The sequence below is a fragment of the Lagopus muta genome, chromosome 2 (assembly GCF_023343835.1).
Source record: "Lagopus muta isolate bLagMut1 chromosome 2, bLagMut1 primary, whole genome shotgun sequence".
Taxonomy (NCBI): Eukaryota; Metazoa; Chordata; class Aves; order Galliformes; family Phasianidae; genus Lagopus; species Lagopus muta.
In genome coordinates, this window is record NC_064434.1 from 109187807 (window position 1) to 109207179 (window position 19373).

The window sequence follows — 19373 nt, forward strand, 5'->3', positions numbered from 1 at the left end:
TCTTCTTTTCATCAGGGACTGTCACGATGCCTCTCTTTGACTGACCTTAGAGCCCTGATCACAGAGAAGAGTAACTGAGCTGGAAGAAAGCATCTTACATGTCAGCTTTGGACTAGGAACATCTCAGCTAAGAAGCTGCTGAAAAGGCCTGAGCTGTACTTAAGAGTTCTACGCCCACGTGTAGGTGACCTTCAATTATCTTTTTTCTTTTTTTTTCTTTTTTTTTGCACTGGGTTTATGTACAAGAATGGCCTGCCTCCTTTAGCTTATAGGCTGTCTCTGAAGATACTGAGGGAGATCTTTCTGGAATTTAACCCTTTATGGTCTAGTATGATTTATCATTGACCTTTCTATCAGAAGTTACTAGAAAATACTGAGGCTGCTCTGCCTTTGCTGTGACTTGGAATATCTAACAGTAGATCTTCATTAATGGTTAAGATTCCAGCACTGAAATATTTCTGGTGGTCAGGAGGATTTGTTGCTAGAACAATTTTTTTTTTTTTACATAAACATGAGGTTATATAGCCTCTGCTGTGGTATTGTGGCATTGAGATATATGTTATGCTGTTCACTGAAAGCTAGAGGAAATTTATCTCACTGAAAAATCTCTAGCCTTCTTTCTCCATCTGTCTTTTTACCTCCCTACCCTTTCAAGGAAGTATGCTGTGCACAGATCTGCATTGTGAAGTTCACCAAACAGTCTTGCTAAGACCTGGTCATCGTGGATGCAGGTAGCAATCATGCAAGAAAAAAAATGACTCTGATATGCTCTAGTAATGACATCACTGAATGAATGGACAATCATGGTTGGATGTGGCGTTTCTTCAAAAGAGTAACAGAGATCAAACTTCTTTTCATACTTCTAAACCCTCCTGATTGAATTGTTCCCACATTTCCATTTCAGTTACTTAAGGCTAGGAAAGTGTAATAATGATTTGCTATTCAGTTAAGTGCAGCTTTATTGTTTTGTGTTTTCACTGAAGCTATAGGGATTACTTTTGTATCCATGGTGACAAAAAAGTGTTGATGCAAACAGATATGAACCTTTCTTTGGCAGTTTCATTTCTGAGTAATTGGTTGTTGCTTTCAATTAAAGAAACAACCTCTAGATTTCAGTTACCTCTGGGTATTTCAAACGAACTTCATGCTCAGAGAAATCATTTGTCATCCCTGAAAATCTTCTGCAAACTTTCTGTCCTTTTTTTGGAGGTACCTTCAATGAAGTAAAATGTTTTAACTGCCTGCTAAACTTATTCTGAACATACACCAGCTGTAAAATCTTAGGTACATTTCAGGAGTGTCTGTTCTCATCACAAAAAATAGGAACTATTGTTCTTGCAACATCAGTATTTCTTTCTTGTGGAACAGAGTTGTAAGAAGATACTCTTTCAGTACAATAGAATCAAAAGGGATAACGTGGTTCCTTTGCTCTTTCACACTCCATTTAGTTTTCCTTTCCAGAGAATATGTCGATCTCTCTGCTGTTGGTCAGAACATCTTACAGGTTCTAAGTTACTAATTTATTTATTTCCATCTGTATGTTAAATAATAATTTTTTAAATAGCTTTTTTTTTTTTTTTTTTTTTTTTTTTTTTGCTATAACACAACAGTATTTCCTTATTGGTTTATTTTTACTGCCCAAAATGGACTTTGATCACATGAGGTGATAAATGAGGTGATAAAATGATAAGCAGGTTATATAGTCTGTGGACTTTTATCAAAGGCTTGGCACGTTTCTTTCCTCATCACTGGAGTATTCATCGATAGCTGCAAACTATGAAGTAGATCTTTGAAAATACTGCATATGAAAAACAACCATCTTTTTTGCCTGTGGTAGTGTATTTTTTCTGCAGCGCTCATGGCGTATTCAGGATCTGTGGGTTTTGCATTGATTAGTTGGCTTATGTTCATCTGTCTTGATGCACAAAGTAAGTAATATCATTTTTATTAGTGTCTTTGGTTCTAGTCTTGCTTTTAATGAAATAGAACAGCTTATTACATTCACATCAATTACAATCCTTGGGGTTTAAAACTCATTTATTTTTTGGACTGATAAAATAATATCTGAACAACCAATCTTCTTGGTATCAATGGAGGTGATCTGTAGACACAAAGAAGCTCTGTAATCATGTGTTGAAAACCACTGCTCTTGAATTCTAACAAGTTCTCATTGAACTCTTAAGTTTTTAGTTTGTATCTGCAGCAGACACTGAGTAACATTTCTAGACTGAAGATAGATATGGCAACATTTAGATCTGAAGTTGGGATTGCTTGTATTTCTTTATGCTATTCTGTTAATTTAGTTGAAGTAGTTACCATTTTCATGTCTGATCTTTGTACTGGTAATGACTTCTTTAGAAATTCTCTTCCAGAAACTGAGAACAGTCATTCACTAGATAAATCTGGGCATAGAAGGAGCATTTGGGTACCTAAGCATAATTTTAGTCCTTCAGACTTTCTCTGGAAATTTCACAACAATGAAAGTGCTGAAACATCCTCCCCTCTGCAGGGGAAATTCAGGCTGCATATTTGGAAAAGCTCCTTCACCAAGAAGGTGGTTGTGCACTACTACAAGTACTCCAGGGCAGTGGCCATGGAGTTGAAGAAGAATTTGGACAATGTTCTCAGACATAGGGTTTTGGATTTGGGGTTGTTCTATGCTGGTTAAGAGCTGGACTTGATGATTCTTATGGGTCCTTTTCCGTTCAGGATATTCTATGATTCTTTGTTTCTGCTGGCTCCAGAGAATTGCCAGGAAAATCTGAGCAAATTTTTTTCTTCTTGGAGAAGAAAAACAAGAAGTTTTGTTTAATCATTTAATTTCCTCTATTGAACTCTATTGTAATGTTTAAGCCAATTTCAAGCTTCCGCCTTTCTAATCTTCTTCAGTAATACAGAACCTTCTTTTCCCAAGTAGACTTTTGAATACTTGGAGGTGGAGGCATAACCAGCAGCAGTTCACTGCAGTATTTTTTAAGAGTTACTTGTGTAAAAATTTCTCCACTGCTTCTTTATAAATGAGATTCTGTAGGGTGGGACAAATACAAAGACATCAGCCTCACATGTAAAGCTCACTATTACTTTTGCCCATTTGAATATGCAGTGAGAATGATAAGGAAAAGACTGGGACATGCTTTGCATCGATACAAACCCATGTGAGATCAAAAATGTCCGTAAGAATATGGATGTGTGTTGCATTGCCTCTGCAACAGATGTGTTCTGGTGGCTTTGCTGAGTAATTCTATTCAGGGAAGGAAGAGAAAAATCTGTGTGACTTCTCTGTGCATATTTGTAGATACAGGAAAAAAAAAAATAATCTCAAAAAACCATCCCTTTTTATCATAGAGAGAAAATGTAGAGGGATGTCACTGAGTTGTAGTGTAGAACATGAAAGCTACTACTCTGTATGAAATCACACTTTAAAATGCCAACTCAAGTGAATATATTCAGGCAAATCAATGTGCGTGAATTGCTTAACAATTTGGTGATGAATAGATTTGTGTTTATAGCTTCCTTGAGAGTAGAAAACGTTTTGCGAGGCCATGGACCTTTTGTCATGGTCTTTGCAAATGTTCAGCAGGAAATGAAAGTACAGTGATTCATGGCTATTAAGCGACAAAGCCAAAGTTTCATTCTGATCAGGGTAGGGAGGAAGTACAATTCTGCAACTAGTCATTTTCTCAAACTTTTATCAATAGCTGCTTATAAGTTCTTCACTGAAATAAAAGGGGGAGAAAGGACAGATTGGAACTAAGCCAGCAATCTAATCTATTTCAGGTGATATATTGTTCTAAATCCTGAAAATTGTTTTGAGGTATCACCATAATAAATCTAATTAATTTGAATTGATGTACACGAGTTTTATATAGCATAAGATTTTCTACTTTGTGCATTTTCTGGAAATTGCCCCTCTGATTTTCGTACATGATTTTTCATTTTCTTTTTAGAAATCACAAGCATAGACTGTGACACAACACCTACCACACTCCAGCTGTCAACCTTTTTAGATGAATATACAGGTAAATAATGATTTGATCCTAGAATTACCTGACTTACTCTTTAGTGCACATACTGCTTCAACTCTTTGCATAATCTATCTGTAATTTATAGTGGATCTGTATTATAAGTTTTTTTGTGGTTTTTTTTGTTTGGTTGTTTTTTTACAGTAGTTTTCATGACTGGATAAAGCAGCAACCTAAATGACAAACTGCTCCTTCTGGTGAATTTGTGCTTTTTAGTGTGTGAAATTTGAGGCAAAATTTGGTCTTTAATTTGCTCAGTAGGGTAAACAAATATGAGAAAAATATATTCACTGATCCAAAGACCTCATTAGCAGAATAGACACAGCCATAAATGGGGCTGAGTGCATCCTCAGCAAGTATGCTGATGGCCAGAGGGATGGGATGTCATCCAGAGAGACCTAGACAGGCTGAGCAGTGGGCCCACGTGAACATCAACAAATCCAAGGGCAAGGTCTTGCAACTGGGTTGAGGCAACCCCCATTACCAATGCAAACTGGGGGGTGAAAAGATGAAGCACAGCCCTGCTGAAAAGGATCTGGGGGTACTGGTGGATGGGAAGCTGGACACGAGCCAGCAGTGTGCCCTCCCAGCCCGGAACCAACTGTATCCTGGGCTGCATCAAAAGCAGCTCGGCCAGCAGGCTGAGGGAGGGGATCCTGCCTCTCTGCTCTGTGCTGTGAGACCTCACCTGGAGCACTGTGTCCAGGTGTGGAGTGCTCAGTACAGGAGAGATGTGGGCCTCTTGGAGAGCGTCCAGAGAATGGCTACGAAGATGCTCCACAGAATGGAACACCTCTCCTATGAGGACAGGCTGAGAGAGCTGGGTTCAGCATGGAGAAGAGAAGCTGTGAGGTGACCTGAGAGCGGCCTGTTGGTGTCTAACAGGGAGCAACAGGAAAGAAGGGGACAGACTCTTTATCAGGGTCTGTGGTGACAGAGCAAGGGGAAATGGTTTCAAGCTCAAAAAGGGCAGATATAAGGAAAAAATCTTCTACAGTGAGGGTGGTGAGGCACTGGAACAGGTTGCCCAGTGATGTGGTTGATGCCTGTCCCTGGAGACTTTCAAGGCAAGTCTGGATCAGGCCCTGAGCATCCTGATGGAGCTGTGGTGTCCCTGTGCATTGCAAGGGAGCTGGGCATGATGGCCTTCAGAAGTCTGTTCTGACTCTTAAGGATTTTATGATACTACGATAAGGAAGCAAGTGCAGAAAAGATACAGATGGTTACAGTTCACCTTGTTCAGTTAGCCTACAAGATCTGATCTCATCCTTCCTTTCTCCATCAGGGAGAACTACTGCCATCACAGCCCTGCTGTGAGTCTGGAGCGTACTCTGCTTTAGCCTGGAGCTTTTCTGAAAGCCAATTTCTTGTGTTGTTATGGGCAGTAGAAGGAAGAAATGAGGTGCAGAACAAGCAGGCTTACACTGCAGGGAATTACAGGGTTGATGCTGGCCACTCCGTGTATTTGCATTTTCTATTCTGGTTTCTTTTGTTAGTATAGCACATAGTATTCCCATGATTAGTTAATTTGTGCTGCCTGACATTGATCTACCACCCACATGTGTACTTCCTTACGCTGGCTGGCAAGGTGTTATTGCTCCTGGGAGAGAAAATCACACCTGAGTGTGAACAGTGGCAGCAAGAGCGCACAGTGCAGAAGTAGACAGTACATTGGTGGTTGTTTGTGTGTTGGAGTGTGTATTTACATTGCAAATGTAGGACAGAATAACTCCTTCCTTTCTTCCTTTCCCCACTAACCAGAGAGGTTGCTGCTGTTAATTCAAAGGTAGTGCTGTTGTCTGTATGTTAGAGGCAGTCAGGATAGGCCTGACAGGAATGGAGTAATTTTGCAAGGCAAGAGCTAAGCTGTGGCTACAGCATTCCCTTCAGAACAGAAAATAACCCATAGGATCTCTTGGGAGCATGCACCAGGCACATGCTGAATGTCTACAAGCAGGCTTAATTGCTTCTGGCTTTCACAGAGATTCAGAAAACACCACAAAGAGTGGTACTTTTTTTTCCAGTTACTGTTGAAACATTTCTGTGAGGGCATGGCAGCTGTGTATGACTAGTATTGGGACAGAAAAATAAATGCTTTTTACCTTGAATCCTCTTCATTTAATTTGTAAGCAACTAGCAAGACGTCCGGCACTTTGTGCATGTCACATGTATAAGTGCATGTACACATCTGTAGCAAAGGAAGAAAAGTAAAAAACAAGGTTTTCTAAGCAGTTCCTTGGTTTTCTGTTAGACTCCGTCAGTCTCTCCTCTGGACAGAACACTGTGAGGCATGTTGTTGCTTGTCCAAATGTGCCCATCTCTGGAAGGAAGGTTAGATGGTATATCAGCAACATGGTAGATTTTGATTTCAAAGTGCAGTTTCTTCAGCAGCTTCGACAAGATTGTACATGATGATGTGATACATCTTAGCACTTTACTCCTGAGATACAGCACAATTATTCTGCGCTCACTGCCACCTGACTGAACCTTATCCCTGCACGCAATCATAGTCTGTTATCACTGGACTCGTACCTGGGAGTATTCCAGACACTTCTTGCAGCTGGAGGAAAAGGTGTTCCCTTCATTTAGGAGCTTATGGACCAAGGCAGTGAGCCTGCACGTTGAGATTAGAGATGGGGCTGCAACACTAAGGTTTGCTAACCTAAGTTGGTAATGATGAAATACAAAAACAATGGAGTAAGAAAGAGACTAAGTTAGTATGCTTCCTGAGGATCATAGAAAACGTTCAAGATCTCGGGGAATGTTTGGGAGAGCAGAGACTTTCTTGCAACCCTGATGATGTCTTCCATGAGAAGATGTATACTATTTCATGAACACAGATATCTTGATAAGTGTAAGATAACTATGTTTAATAATTATTCCAGTAACACTGCACTGGATTGTTTACAAGAACACATTTCAAATGTGTTTTCAAGCATGGATTTGATGTTTAACAAAGCAAGCAACACACTTGCTACTGAAAGAGCAGCGCATTTAATCTGTCGTAATAGTAACAAAGTGCAAAACTAGTATAAAATTTAACTAAACCATAACCAATGATAATTTATCAGTACCTTTGAGATGAACCTGTGTCTTTTCCGTCAAACAATCTAATTTACTACACTTTCTTTCGCAGGTGATATAGAACAGATTATAAATATCCCACCCAATGTAAATTTGAAATTAAGAGAATTTTTGTTCCCTGAACACTTAGACTATGTGGAGCTGGAGTATGATTCTAGTACTAATAATGCAACAGTGAAGACACGTAAGCCACTGGATGTTGACTCTATTGAGGTATTACTTTCACTGCATATAAAATCCAGACATAAAGGTTTTCTTGGCTGGTGAAAAAAAGCACACTGATATACACTAAATATTTATTCTTTCGTGATACAGGTTAGTACACAAAAGAGCGGCATATCAGAAGCATCAGTGTAGACTTCAGTATCCACATCTCTGTAAAATCTGTGCCAAATATCTCCAATTTCCTGTAACTGAAAATTTAGCTGGGACCTTGGCAGTCAAGATGGTTCCTTAATCATGTATTATTACTCAGTAATAAAACTTGTAAATACTCTATTAATATAGGTTCCTAAAATTTATCTGCTAGTGGCATGCTAGTAGCTTCATCAAAGTGAAATTGACTGGTTATAATTTGCTAGAAGGCAATCTTTAATCCTATGAATTGTTATGTTATTGCTTAACTGCAGACATGAATTAGCCTCTGTTGGCTGAAAAGAATCAAGAGTCTTACTTCTAGGCCGTGGTTGCTCTGTAGGACAACCAGGGATCTCTAAAGCAATACTGTTTTGCCTTTGAACAGAAAAATGGTATAACTGCACAGTAACTGGAAGCCATTTTTTGTACTTTTTCAGGGTAGCATTGTACTTGGCAGAACTGAACCACACCGATTTTAAAAACAATTCTTACAGTCAAGATTTTTGATTGATGAAAATGCAGTTGAACGTTTGCGCTTCATTTCCTATTTGAATATTTTTTAAAATGAATTAAAACACTTTCCTGAATATGTTATGAAACTTTTTAGGCTTGTCTAATTCTCTGTCAATTGTCTATTGCAAAGAATAGCCAATATGTGGTTGGTAAAATCTGACAGGTAGCAGCAGCAGAAGAGAGGCAGCCAGTTAAACATTATCGTTAATAATCCGCAATAAACTTGCTATATACAGTGAACAGTGTTTTTTGGCATGAGGTGTTGAAATGACAAAGCTGAACTATGCTTCCTTTACCATGAATGTTTAACTGCCAATTCAGCATGGCACAACTGAAGTTTTGAGTACTAGAAGTTTTGCATAATTTTGCTATGTATACATTGAGATGGTGATTGTTTGACAAACATATGAAGATTATATCGATAATATTATTTACTTGCTATTCATTTTTAGAGTGACCATCTCTTTTACTCTATTGTTTGCCAAAGGTCTGGAATGGTAAGTAGATGTGTTATCAATGGTAAGCCGATGTGTTATCAATGGTAAGCAGATGTGTTATCAATTTTTTTGTCTAAGTTTAATTCAAATGATTATTTTCTGAAATACCAAAGATGTGATGCAGGGAGTTATGAAGATCTTATGAAAGATGTATCTGTTTAAAGAAGCCAACTGGAATGAGTGTTTTTGTTCTCAGTGAATGTAAGGTAAATTTAAAAAAAAATGTTTTTAAAATGTTTTCACAAACTCCATTGTTAAAACTGGTAGTCTGACATTAAAAATCTTTAAGAACTGAAGGGTATCTCTTTGAAGATGTCTTTTTATATGATGAAATTAAATGTTAGCATTGTGCTGCTACCTTGCTGATGTCATTTCTAATGTCTTTTGCTCCCATGGTGAAGAATGAAATAGAGAATGCACGGGATTTACAGTTAGAAGATGTAAATGACAATTCTCCAGAATTTCTACAAGCTCTCTATAACACTTCAGTATCTGAGGTGGGTTATGGCCAATGTTAATAATTTTTCATGTAGTATTTGAAATTGCTTTCTGAGGCCCAGTCATACCAGATAATCACATGCACTCTTACATGACTCTTCTACGCTTTCGAGATTGGGCTGCATGCATCCCAGCTGGAGGCACAAGGTGAAGAAGGAACATTCTGCTACCTGAACAGAAATAGAAATTAGAATTAGTTTGCTTCTTCAAAGGGACTGGTTACCTTTTCCTGCTTAGGAAGAAAGAAGCAAGACGTCAGAAGCAAGAACAAAATGGGATTGTGGCTGAGCATTTGATATTCTTTATTTCTAGGTATCTGCAATAAATTCCATAGTTATAAAAGTGGAAGCTCAAGATAAAGACCTGTCACCTTTGTTCAGCCACATTAGTTACAGCCTTTGGGTGAGTATCCTTTGTTTGCCCAAAAGTGAGCACCAGTGTATATTTCATACATAGCACAGCCTGTGACTGGATCCAAACGTATACTGCTGTACTGCAATGTTGTTATTACAAACCAGCAAAGTGACCATCAGAACCATCAGAAAGATCACTTAACGTTAGAACAGTATGATGACCATAAAAATTGTTACTACAAGACCTGTCAAGTATGCAAGAGGTGTGAATCTATTTCTTTAAGTTTGTGAAATGTTTTGCAGCATTACTAATGTGCAGCTAAGGAACCCTTTGTCTTTATTAGAAACAGGATTGAAGCAGTTTCCCCCCTTTCTAAAGATAGTACTACAAAGATTTGTTGTTGATCTTTATTACTGTTGAGGAGTATGCATAAGCCACTGGAAGTAAGGTTATTTCAACTAACTTTAGGTATCAGCCATGGAGATCTCCGTCTTTGAGCTTGATACCTCTGTTTCTTTTACAGTCAGGAAAGGGGAAATGATGCCATTTGTGAAATCTTTAGTTTCTGACCATATGATGAGATAAATCAGATGGAAACTCTAATGGCACTGAGAGGAGTGGCAGTCAAATGAGTAGAAAAGGACTTGCATTTTCCAGAGTTGTCATTAGGGAGATTCTCTGTCATTTTTGAATAGTCCAATAATAAAAGTGGCAAGAGAAAAGAAAATGTATTTCATTACTGACTGTGTAAAACATGTGGTTGATTCATTTTTCAGGGCCCAAACTCTGATTACTTTTATATAAGGGAAGGAGATGGAAACATCATGGTGAATAAAACTTTGGATTACAACAAGGTCAAACATTTCAATTTAACAGTCCAAGCAAAGGTATGCTATAAAATTTTAAAAAAGAGTAGGAATCAAGGCAGTTCTACAGTGATGTCTCCTTTGTTATATCTTGTTTTCTGTAAGTCTATAATCTAGGGATTCAAAACTCTAAGTTATAGAGTTTATGGACAAAAGTTCTGTGTGCATTTTGGGTCATACTGCAGGCAAAGTAGTTCATTCTTAATACTTGAGTTACTGCATTAATCTCCTCATAAAAAATCAGCCCAAGTTCCTTACTCTGTGCTTTTAAATATTTACACCGTATGTTTATTCTCTGGAAGATCTAATGTCCTATTATTACTGCAGCTTACCACCCAGTCTTTTTTCTGTTTGTTTGTTTGTTTTTTTTAAGATTAAGTTATGCGTTTGCCTTCTTAGGTCTAAAAAGAATAATTTAGCAACATATATTTCTAGTGTTGAGCAAATAGTATGGCTACTTCAAATGCACCATTACTACATCCTGCACGCTTCTCTCTAAATACATGTCTGGTACAAAATGAGTAACTAAGAACGAGCACCTTTTGATAGTATTGTTAATAGAATTGGATTTCTTAGTGGAAGAATTGGATAAGGTAAGAGTTCTCACAGCAAGAATGTAGACATTACAAAACACAAATAATAATATTCTGCTGTATTCTGCTTGTACTCTATCTGTATTCTGTGTTTTCTGTATTCTTATATTCTATTGAAAAATGGCCCTTTCATCACAGTGTTTCTTATTTTCTTCTTGGAATACAGGAAAGATTTGGAAACAACAGCAATACTGTATCACTAATAATTGATGTACAAGACTATGACACACTGAACCCCTATTTCAGTCAATCAGTGTACAATGGAACAATCAGTGAAAACGAGGTAAAAGCTTTTCACTGAATGCTGTAGATGTAAGTGAACTATTCCTGTCCACAGAGCTTTCCTCTCAAGGAATGTTTCTCATTCAGCTGCTTACAATTGAGGGTTAAGGAGGGCTGCCTTGATTTGTGCCAACTGGTGGATTTTATGGTTATTGACTGTAGACCTCCAAGTACGAGGTAGGCAGGACAACCATACGAATTATGAAGCTTTCTGCCACAGAAACAGATTCTTCTCAGAAGGGAAAAACAAACAAGCACACACACAAAAGAACAACAAACACCAAAACAAAAACAGACTTAACAGGAGTTGCAGTAGGGCTTATATTGTAAACTTGGAAATGTGGTTGACTACCCATCAGTCCTTGGGTTAGCTGCATGCTGTCAGCTTTAAATACTGTAATTCCTCTTTAAGTAAGCAAAACAAGAATCTAAATTGTAAACTATGGTGTATAAGTTTTTTCTCTATGTAATTTCTGGTTTGAATGTATTTGTGTAATTCAGGCCTCTGCATCCACTGCCAAAGAAAATAACAGTGTAGCAGCAATAATAACCCACTGAAGTTAAATTGGATAGTTCTCTTTCTTAACCCTATTTATCATCATCTTCATGTTAACGTGTTAAATCACCAATACTTGTGGTGTTATGCCTTTGGTATCACTTTTGTTAGAACTTCACCTTTAATTGTCTGAAAGGAATCCTTTAGGTCTTCTGAAATTGTTTTATCTTTAAAAAATGTTGTTGTTTTTATTAGGGATACAGTCTAGACTCACATATTTTTAATCAGAAAGGAATAGAAAGAACTGAGATGTTCAGCGCTGTTAATATTAATTCCATCATGACTACTGCTTCAGAGTCTGGTGTTTCTTAAAAAAAAACAGGGTATATACATAAAGTATTTTGCTCATCATTTCACTCTGTAAAGCCAGTATAGCAGACAAATATTTTTTTTCTGGATCCCAATGATTAGATTATAGATCTATAGGATGGCTTGGATTGGAAGGGGCCCTCAAAGTTCAAGTCTAACCTTCCTACTATGGGCAGGGTCAACTTTCACAAGATGAGGTTACTCAAACTCCTTTCCAAGCTGACTTTTTACAATCAGAATGGTGGCTTACTTAATGAATACATTTAAGTTTGTGTATTTTCTTTTTTTTTTTTTTTTTTCTAGTTGGGTCCTTTGTCTATTCTTCCAGAGAAGATATTTGCTAAAGATGGAGACACTGGTATAAATGAGAAAGTATATTACAGCATCAAGCTAGGTAAGAGCTTTTATCTTCTTCTAGATGTTCAAGCAGTGACTTACGATGTCTGCCCTAGTAAGGAGAATGATGAAGTACAGTATACAGGCAGAAAATGTCTTAACTGTGTACATCTTCACTGCAGTGCTGCTCCGCAAGCTGAGTTTCAGTCATTATGACAACTATTTAAAACTATTTTAGAAACATCTACATGTTCATAACCTCTTCAGAGTAAATTTCTGATTTAAAATGGAAGACAACTTGGAATCTTCTATTCAGGATTTTCAGTCAGGGCCAGCTAGAAGTATCAGTTCCATAGGGAGACATTCTTTCTGACAGAACTGCTAAAAGCTCCTGAGATGCTAAATTTGAGACCATTGAAATGTGACTGAATTTTCTAAAAATTGTTTTTAGAATGTGGTGTCTGAGGGACAGAAAAAAAAAAAAAAGCCATATATTTGGAATGTCTGTGTAGTGGAAATGCACAACCTGAAACAGTGACTGAACACCTGGTGGGAACTCAGGAGCCAGGATCCACCCCTTCCCAGACCTCATTTAAGGGTTGGCAGTGGAGGTGAGGGTATCTCTTGCTAGAGATCCCTTCCTACCTGAGGCAAGCAGCTCTTCAGCTTCGTTTCTGCATCTGTGGCTGCTGGATTTGGACTCATTCACTGTGACTTAAGACTTTGCCACCCTGCTATTGCCATCCCGTTGTAGCATTACAGTCTGTTAATTTTGCTGTGACTAAATCATAAAAAAGGACAGATTGGCCTTAATGTTATGCTTTGTTTTCATTAACCTTCAGTATTTTGTTGTTTTTGTGTTTTTAGTGAAACCTCCAGCCTATAGCAACACCTTTTCAATCAATGCTGATAGTGGAATATTGGAAGTAAAGACTGCAATTGATAGAGAAGAATGTCCTTATCTTATTGTGGGCATTGAGGTAGTCATTGTTATCCTGTTCAAGTCTCAATTTCATAAACTAGCATAAGAACCTATGTTGCTGTTAATAGTGCTTCTCATGCCAACGTTAAGGCACAGTTGGCATCCATTGTTTACATAATCTACAACACAGAATAAAGGGATTAAGGTGGAATGGCTTGATGTTATTGTATGTCGTATATGGAATTTACAGCTACAAACTCTGTTTTTTAGGCAGCACAGCAAGACAACATTCTGAAAACAGCTGATGCTATAGTACTGGTTACTATTGAAGATGTAAACGACAATCTTCCAGTTTTTTCACAGTCAAGCTACAATGTCTCAATTCTAGAAAATTTCCCAAATGGAAAGGAAGTTCTTCGAGTACAAGCTGTTGACAAAGATGAGGTAAAATGAATGCAGTTTTGGTTGTTACAAATACTGTACTTCTGAAATAAACCTTAAAGTGCATTTGCACTAAATGGGTGTGGTGAATGTTGGTATAGATATGTATTTTTTCTGAGTACCTGCATATATTTAATGATAACGAGCATAATTTAACTTCTTTGAAGAGGAATGTATTGCAGCCCAAGAGTAAATCTTTTTTCTGCCTCTGAAACTCCTCCTGGTTTGCTGAAGGTTACTGACATGAAAGTACAGAAGTAAGAAGTAGACATAAAGCTGCAAGTAGCCGTCAGCCTCAGTGATGTATTTCTTTCAAGTTTCTCAGTCCAGTTTTTGTGGAACTAAAACATAATTACACCTGAAGGTTAAATGCTCTCCACCTGCAATGAAATATTAAGAATAAAATATCCTAATGGAATAGCTTGGTGAGTGTCCTGTTTAATAGCAAATGTAATTGATGTCATTACTGCTTGCAGGGAGGCTTCCAGGGAATGTTCAGTCTTACTCCAGCTGATAGTCCCTTCCAGATAAGTCAAGATGGGATTCTAACTGTGAGGAACTCCACACTGTTGGATAGGGAGCAAATACCATCTATTCATCTACAGGTAATAAGCCCACTTCTTTGCAAAGCAAGCTGAGACAAACAGATATCTAAGCATGGAAAGAGGTTGACTCTCTCTGAAGTGAATCAGTGAATCAGCAGCTTACTTGAAAAATCAAATCCAGACTTCAACTCTGGAACTGTCTGGAGGGAAATAACACTGCAGTGATAGAGTTTATTCTGCTTGCAATTGCTGCTCATTCTTCCTCCTATTTATAGAACATGCATTCTAAACAAAACAGTATCTTTACTGCATCATTTTCAGGTCACTGCCAGAGATCATTTGTCACCTTACGATGAGGCACAATCTGCAATCAACATATTGTTGCTAGATGAAAATGACAACAGCCCAACTTTTACAGACACACGATATGAACAAGTTATTTTCATCAATATGACTGCAGGAATGCCCATTCTTCAGGTACTAGAAGTATTAAGTACAAATGACACTTTCATGTGAGTGAGTTCTTGCTTTGGTTTGTGTAATGGTCTTTCTGAATACGGAGATCTTTTCTGAACTTCCCTGATTTCAAAAACTGTCCACTGTTTTCTTTAAAATCTTGTATCTCTAGATATTCCATAAAAACAGCATCATAGAGGTTCCTGTTGTATCCCAGGTCATGAATGACAAAGGATTTTTTTTTTTCTTGATCTATCATCCTGAATTCTACGAACATGAGAGAGAAAATAGATTTCTTGGACTTGGCTGTTTGCGAGGTATTTATTGAGAACAGAATGTTGCTGGAGTCCAGAAAATGATGTAATCGTAAAATTTGTTGAAAGGTTGTTTATGCTGAAGCATTGTATTTAATTTGTATGTACAGACTTTTGTAAGAGAGATAAGAGAATGATATTAATTCATAAGTATCTGCTCCATTAATGATTTTTCTCTGCAGACTACACAGGAATAAGAAATTCTGTGTTTCTTAATAATACCACAAAAATCTAGAGTAAAACTACTTATTCTGTAGGTTGCTGCTGATGATCCAGATGATGGCATGAATGGAGCAATAACCTTTGTCTTAGCTGGTGGCAATGAAGATGGATACTTTGAACTGGATAAAGCCACGGGACAAATCAGTTTAAAAGCAGTAATCCCATTAAGAGTCAATGAGAGTAAGAACTTTGTCCTATGGGTAACAGCGACTGATGGTAAGGCAAGACTTCAGTACAGCTCAACACAACAATCTCAGATGAAAGTTTTGGGGTTTTTGTTTGTTTGTTTGTTTTGTTTTTTATTTTTTCATTTTGTTGGTGTTTTTTCTTTCCCTTCCTCTTACGGAATGTTTTCAAGATGGATGATATTTTAAAAAACAAAGTCTAGGAGCCTATTTTCACCTATTCTTATTTGTTAAACATGAAAAAATTTGTCATACTCACCCAAAATATTACCTCTGTAACTCTACTTTCTGATCATGCTCTTAAATCTGTTTGCTTTATATTATTTTGCAGGTTTCCATAGACATAAGTCTCATATCTACCTTTAACTTAATTATTGACTGCTTTTGCACAGGACAGTAGGCTGATACTCAGGCATATACGTTATAAATTAGAGGAATTTTAATTCCTTTAAATTCTAGAAATGTATAATTCAGTCTATTTACAGGTAGTAAAATAAAAAATCAGTGTAATGAGTAACTTGGTCTATGTTCTCACATCCATGTGGGCATGGAGAAACTAAAACGGAGATGCCGAAACCATTTTCAGGATGACTAGAACAAGTGTAGTTTCCTTAAACATATTTATTGAGAGTTTCTTTGGTTTAAGAGAGTAACAAGAACTCGATGAATAGTCAATCTGAATAATGACAGAGGTAAATGTAGACTAGGAAGGATATTCCTCTCCTGCATGAGCATCTGAAGTATTTTCATCTTTCCAGTGTTTCTCTCTCTGATTTTCTCAATATGTGCTTTGTGTCTTCAAATCATGATTCTGTAGATAAAATGAATACTAGCAGAAGAATAGTTGCACAAGAGGTGCACTGGTCTATGTCTGTCTGTGCTAAATATTAAGTGTTCAAGAGTGCATTCAATTTCATGTACTGAAAGTGTAACATTTGATAAATGATCTGATCTTCATTAGGACCTCTCAGCAGTGCCGTAATACAGTAAGGATGGGGGGAGGGGAGGAGAGGGGAAGCAAAACAAATCAGTACCAGTGGAAATATATATATATATATATATGTATGTGTGTGTGTATGTATGTATACTTTTAGGCAGAAGACGTTTTGTGTGTGTTTTCTTTTTTTGCTAGACAGTTTTCTTTTAATTGCAGGTGGCACAAATCCAAGAAGTTCATCGGTGCCAGTGCACATCTTTGCGGTTGGGGATTCCAGACCTCAATTTATTCAGAAAACATATAATGTGTCTGTGAAGGAAGAGCTAGTCAGTCCTGTTGAAGTGGCAAGAGTAAGAACAACTTTATTTTATCACTTGTGTAAGATGTGGTAGTTATAAGGAAATTCTCTTTCTTACCTGCTCAAAATTTTTATATCCCCTTGAATTATGCTTTGAATCGAATTTATTTTTGAAAAAGGAATTTATTTTAAATTGAATTTATGAATTTGCTTAAGCTTCATTTCTATTACACACTGATCTTGTCTATCATTTGAAGCCTATAACCCAACAAAAATTAAAACAGTTATCTGCTACTGTCCAGCATTGGAAACAACCCCCATCACCACCATCACCACCTGTCCTCACCAGCAAGTAAAGCAAAACAAAAGAAAAAAAAATTAACCATGGAACTTATCAAAAATAAAACAGTTCAACAAATAAACCACCAAAACTCACAGCTAGAACTACTTGACACATTTAAATCTCATTCTAGCTCTTCATTGCCTTTAGACATTCTACAAAGACTCCAGTGGCCCAAAGGTAAGCTACAAGCAATATACACTCATCCGTTTGTGATACATATGAGACCCAGAGACATGAGGTACCAGGACTCCATTTTGTAGCTATTAGAAAGCTGTCAGAAGGACATTTTCTGAGAAGGCTCTAGAGAACTTGTCTCCCATTTTGATCCAAAAATGCTATGCACTTTGATAACTCCTAGTTAGATGCAATTATGAAGACAGGTGGAAGGTTTAATACCGAATCAGAGAGAATACAGTGTGTTTCAGTGTTATATTTTTATAACATTGAGTTAGTTCATTTTTTTCACTTTTCTTTTTGAAAAGGAAGGCAGAGCTGAAAGTTAAACTGAACTCTATTGTTTTCGTTATGCATTTTGTTATTTACATTTCTGTCCCAGTGATGTTCCAATAGGAGACAATGCTCTCCAGCTGTATTTTTCTGTGTATAGTGTGGCTTGATTCTTATTTTCAGTAAGTAAAACTAATAAAATGAATTTGAACATAGTTAAAGCTACAATTCTTTTTTAAGTGGTGGTTTATTGGTTTGAATTCTTTTATGGATAATATTTTATCTTACACAGGTAAAATATGAGTCTCTAAACCCCCATATACCAATTATACTGAGCGTACTGACAGAATCAGCTACATTTGATGTTGACGTCAATGGAACCATCTGGACAAAAATCAAACTGGACTATGAATCCCAGAATAATTACACACTAAATATTTCCTTGTCAGATGGAATTACTACTGACTATGCTACTGTGTTTATCCAAGTTACCGATGTCAATGATAACAGTCCTGTGTTTGGTGTAACCAACACTACCATTAAGATTCTGGAGAACGCACCAGCTGGAACTTCTGTCACCAGCGTGCCAGCTACTGATGTGGATACTGGTTTTAATGGATTAGTGGTTTATACTCTGAAAGGTGCAGAGGAAAAAATGGATATTGATGGCTCAGGATTAATTTTGCTGAAGAAGGAATTGGACAGAGAAACGCAAGATATCTACAACTTAGAAGTGATTGCTAGTGACCAAGGCCAACCCAGACTTTCTACAGTTCTCAGTGTAACAGTTGTCATTGATGATGTGAACGACAACCCTCCAGTCTTCTCATCAAGTATATATGAAGTGAGTGTCCCCGAAGACAAAGCACGTGGAAGTGAACTACTGACAGTATCTGCTACAGATTTGGATGCAGGCACCAATGCCCTCGTGAAGTACAGGATTATCAGCCAAAAACCTCTAACTTCCTCACCAGTGTTTCTTGTCAACTTGACCTCTGGACAGTTCTTCCTGAGCCAGCAGCTGGATTATGAAACGACAAAGCAATTTGAAGTAGAAGTGGAGGCATCAGATGGAGGGCAGCCAAGTCTTAACACTAGCACGCATGTTGTTATCCATGTACTGGATGTCAATGATAATCCACCAAAATTTAATCAAGCAACTTATGATATAGCTGTGGTTGAAAACATAGAAAAGGGTAGCCCTATCTGTACATTCAGTGTTACTGATGATGATGAGGTAGGTACCAAATTAATCTCATCTTGACGAATCAGGGTAGCATTTTTCTTCTTTAAGAGTATTAGATGGGCTAAAGGAGATTTTCTTAAATGGTTGACAATAAATACATTCTGTGATATGAAAACATCATTCTGCTTTCTATGGAACTAGCAATAAAACGGCTCTTATCAATGGAGTTAAGACCTACAAAATAGTTTCCTGGCTATCTCAGAGAATCTAGGAAAGAATAAATGCATGTAGACTGGGACAGAAGTTGTTTTTCTGTGCCTGTGCATAAGTGATGAATGCATGTATGTCATACCATATAATAAGCAACAACAGAAACCTTAAACGTTATGGGAAATAATCAACTCTGTTTTAATATTGCTTGGTAACTTGTTTCTGTCTTACAATATGTTAGCAATTTTCTGTAACAAAGTCAACTTTCTCCCTGATGAAACTCTTACTAAGAGGAAGGCAGTTCTAAAGCTGATACAGTTTATTTTTCTTTAATAGAAAATGACACTATTTCATCCTGCTTTTTAAAAAGTTGGGTTTTTTAATCTCCTTTATTAATATAGAAATTTCACATGTAGTCATGGCACTGGTAACTTCGCTTGGAGGCAGAGATTTCTGATTTGCTTATGTTTTGCTATTTTGTTTTTATTTTTATTTTTATTTGATTTGATTTTCTTTTTTGTTTTGCTTTTATGTTTTTGCTTATGCCATTTTTAAAGAAGTGTAAATGTATCTCCCAGATCAGACTCCACTAACTGTGTT

At 37.2% G+C, this 19373-nt stretch overlaps 1 protein-coding gene across 1 annotated transcript in view; it reads left to right on the top strand.

The window, feature by feature from the left end:
* The window catches only part of SANBR (SANT and BTB domain regulator of CSR), a 29095-nt gene extending 28926 nt beyond the window's left edge, over positions 1–169 (top strand). Inside the window, exon 21 of the mRNA XM_048935802.1 lies at positions 16–169. Coding sequence (XP_048791759.1) covers positions 16–40 — 25 coding nt within the window. The 3' untranslated portion in view covers positions 41–169. The remainder of the gene's footprint in view (positions 1–15) is intronic.
* The last annotated feature ends 19204 nt before the right edge of the window (positions 170–19373 follow it).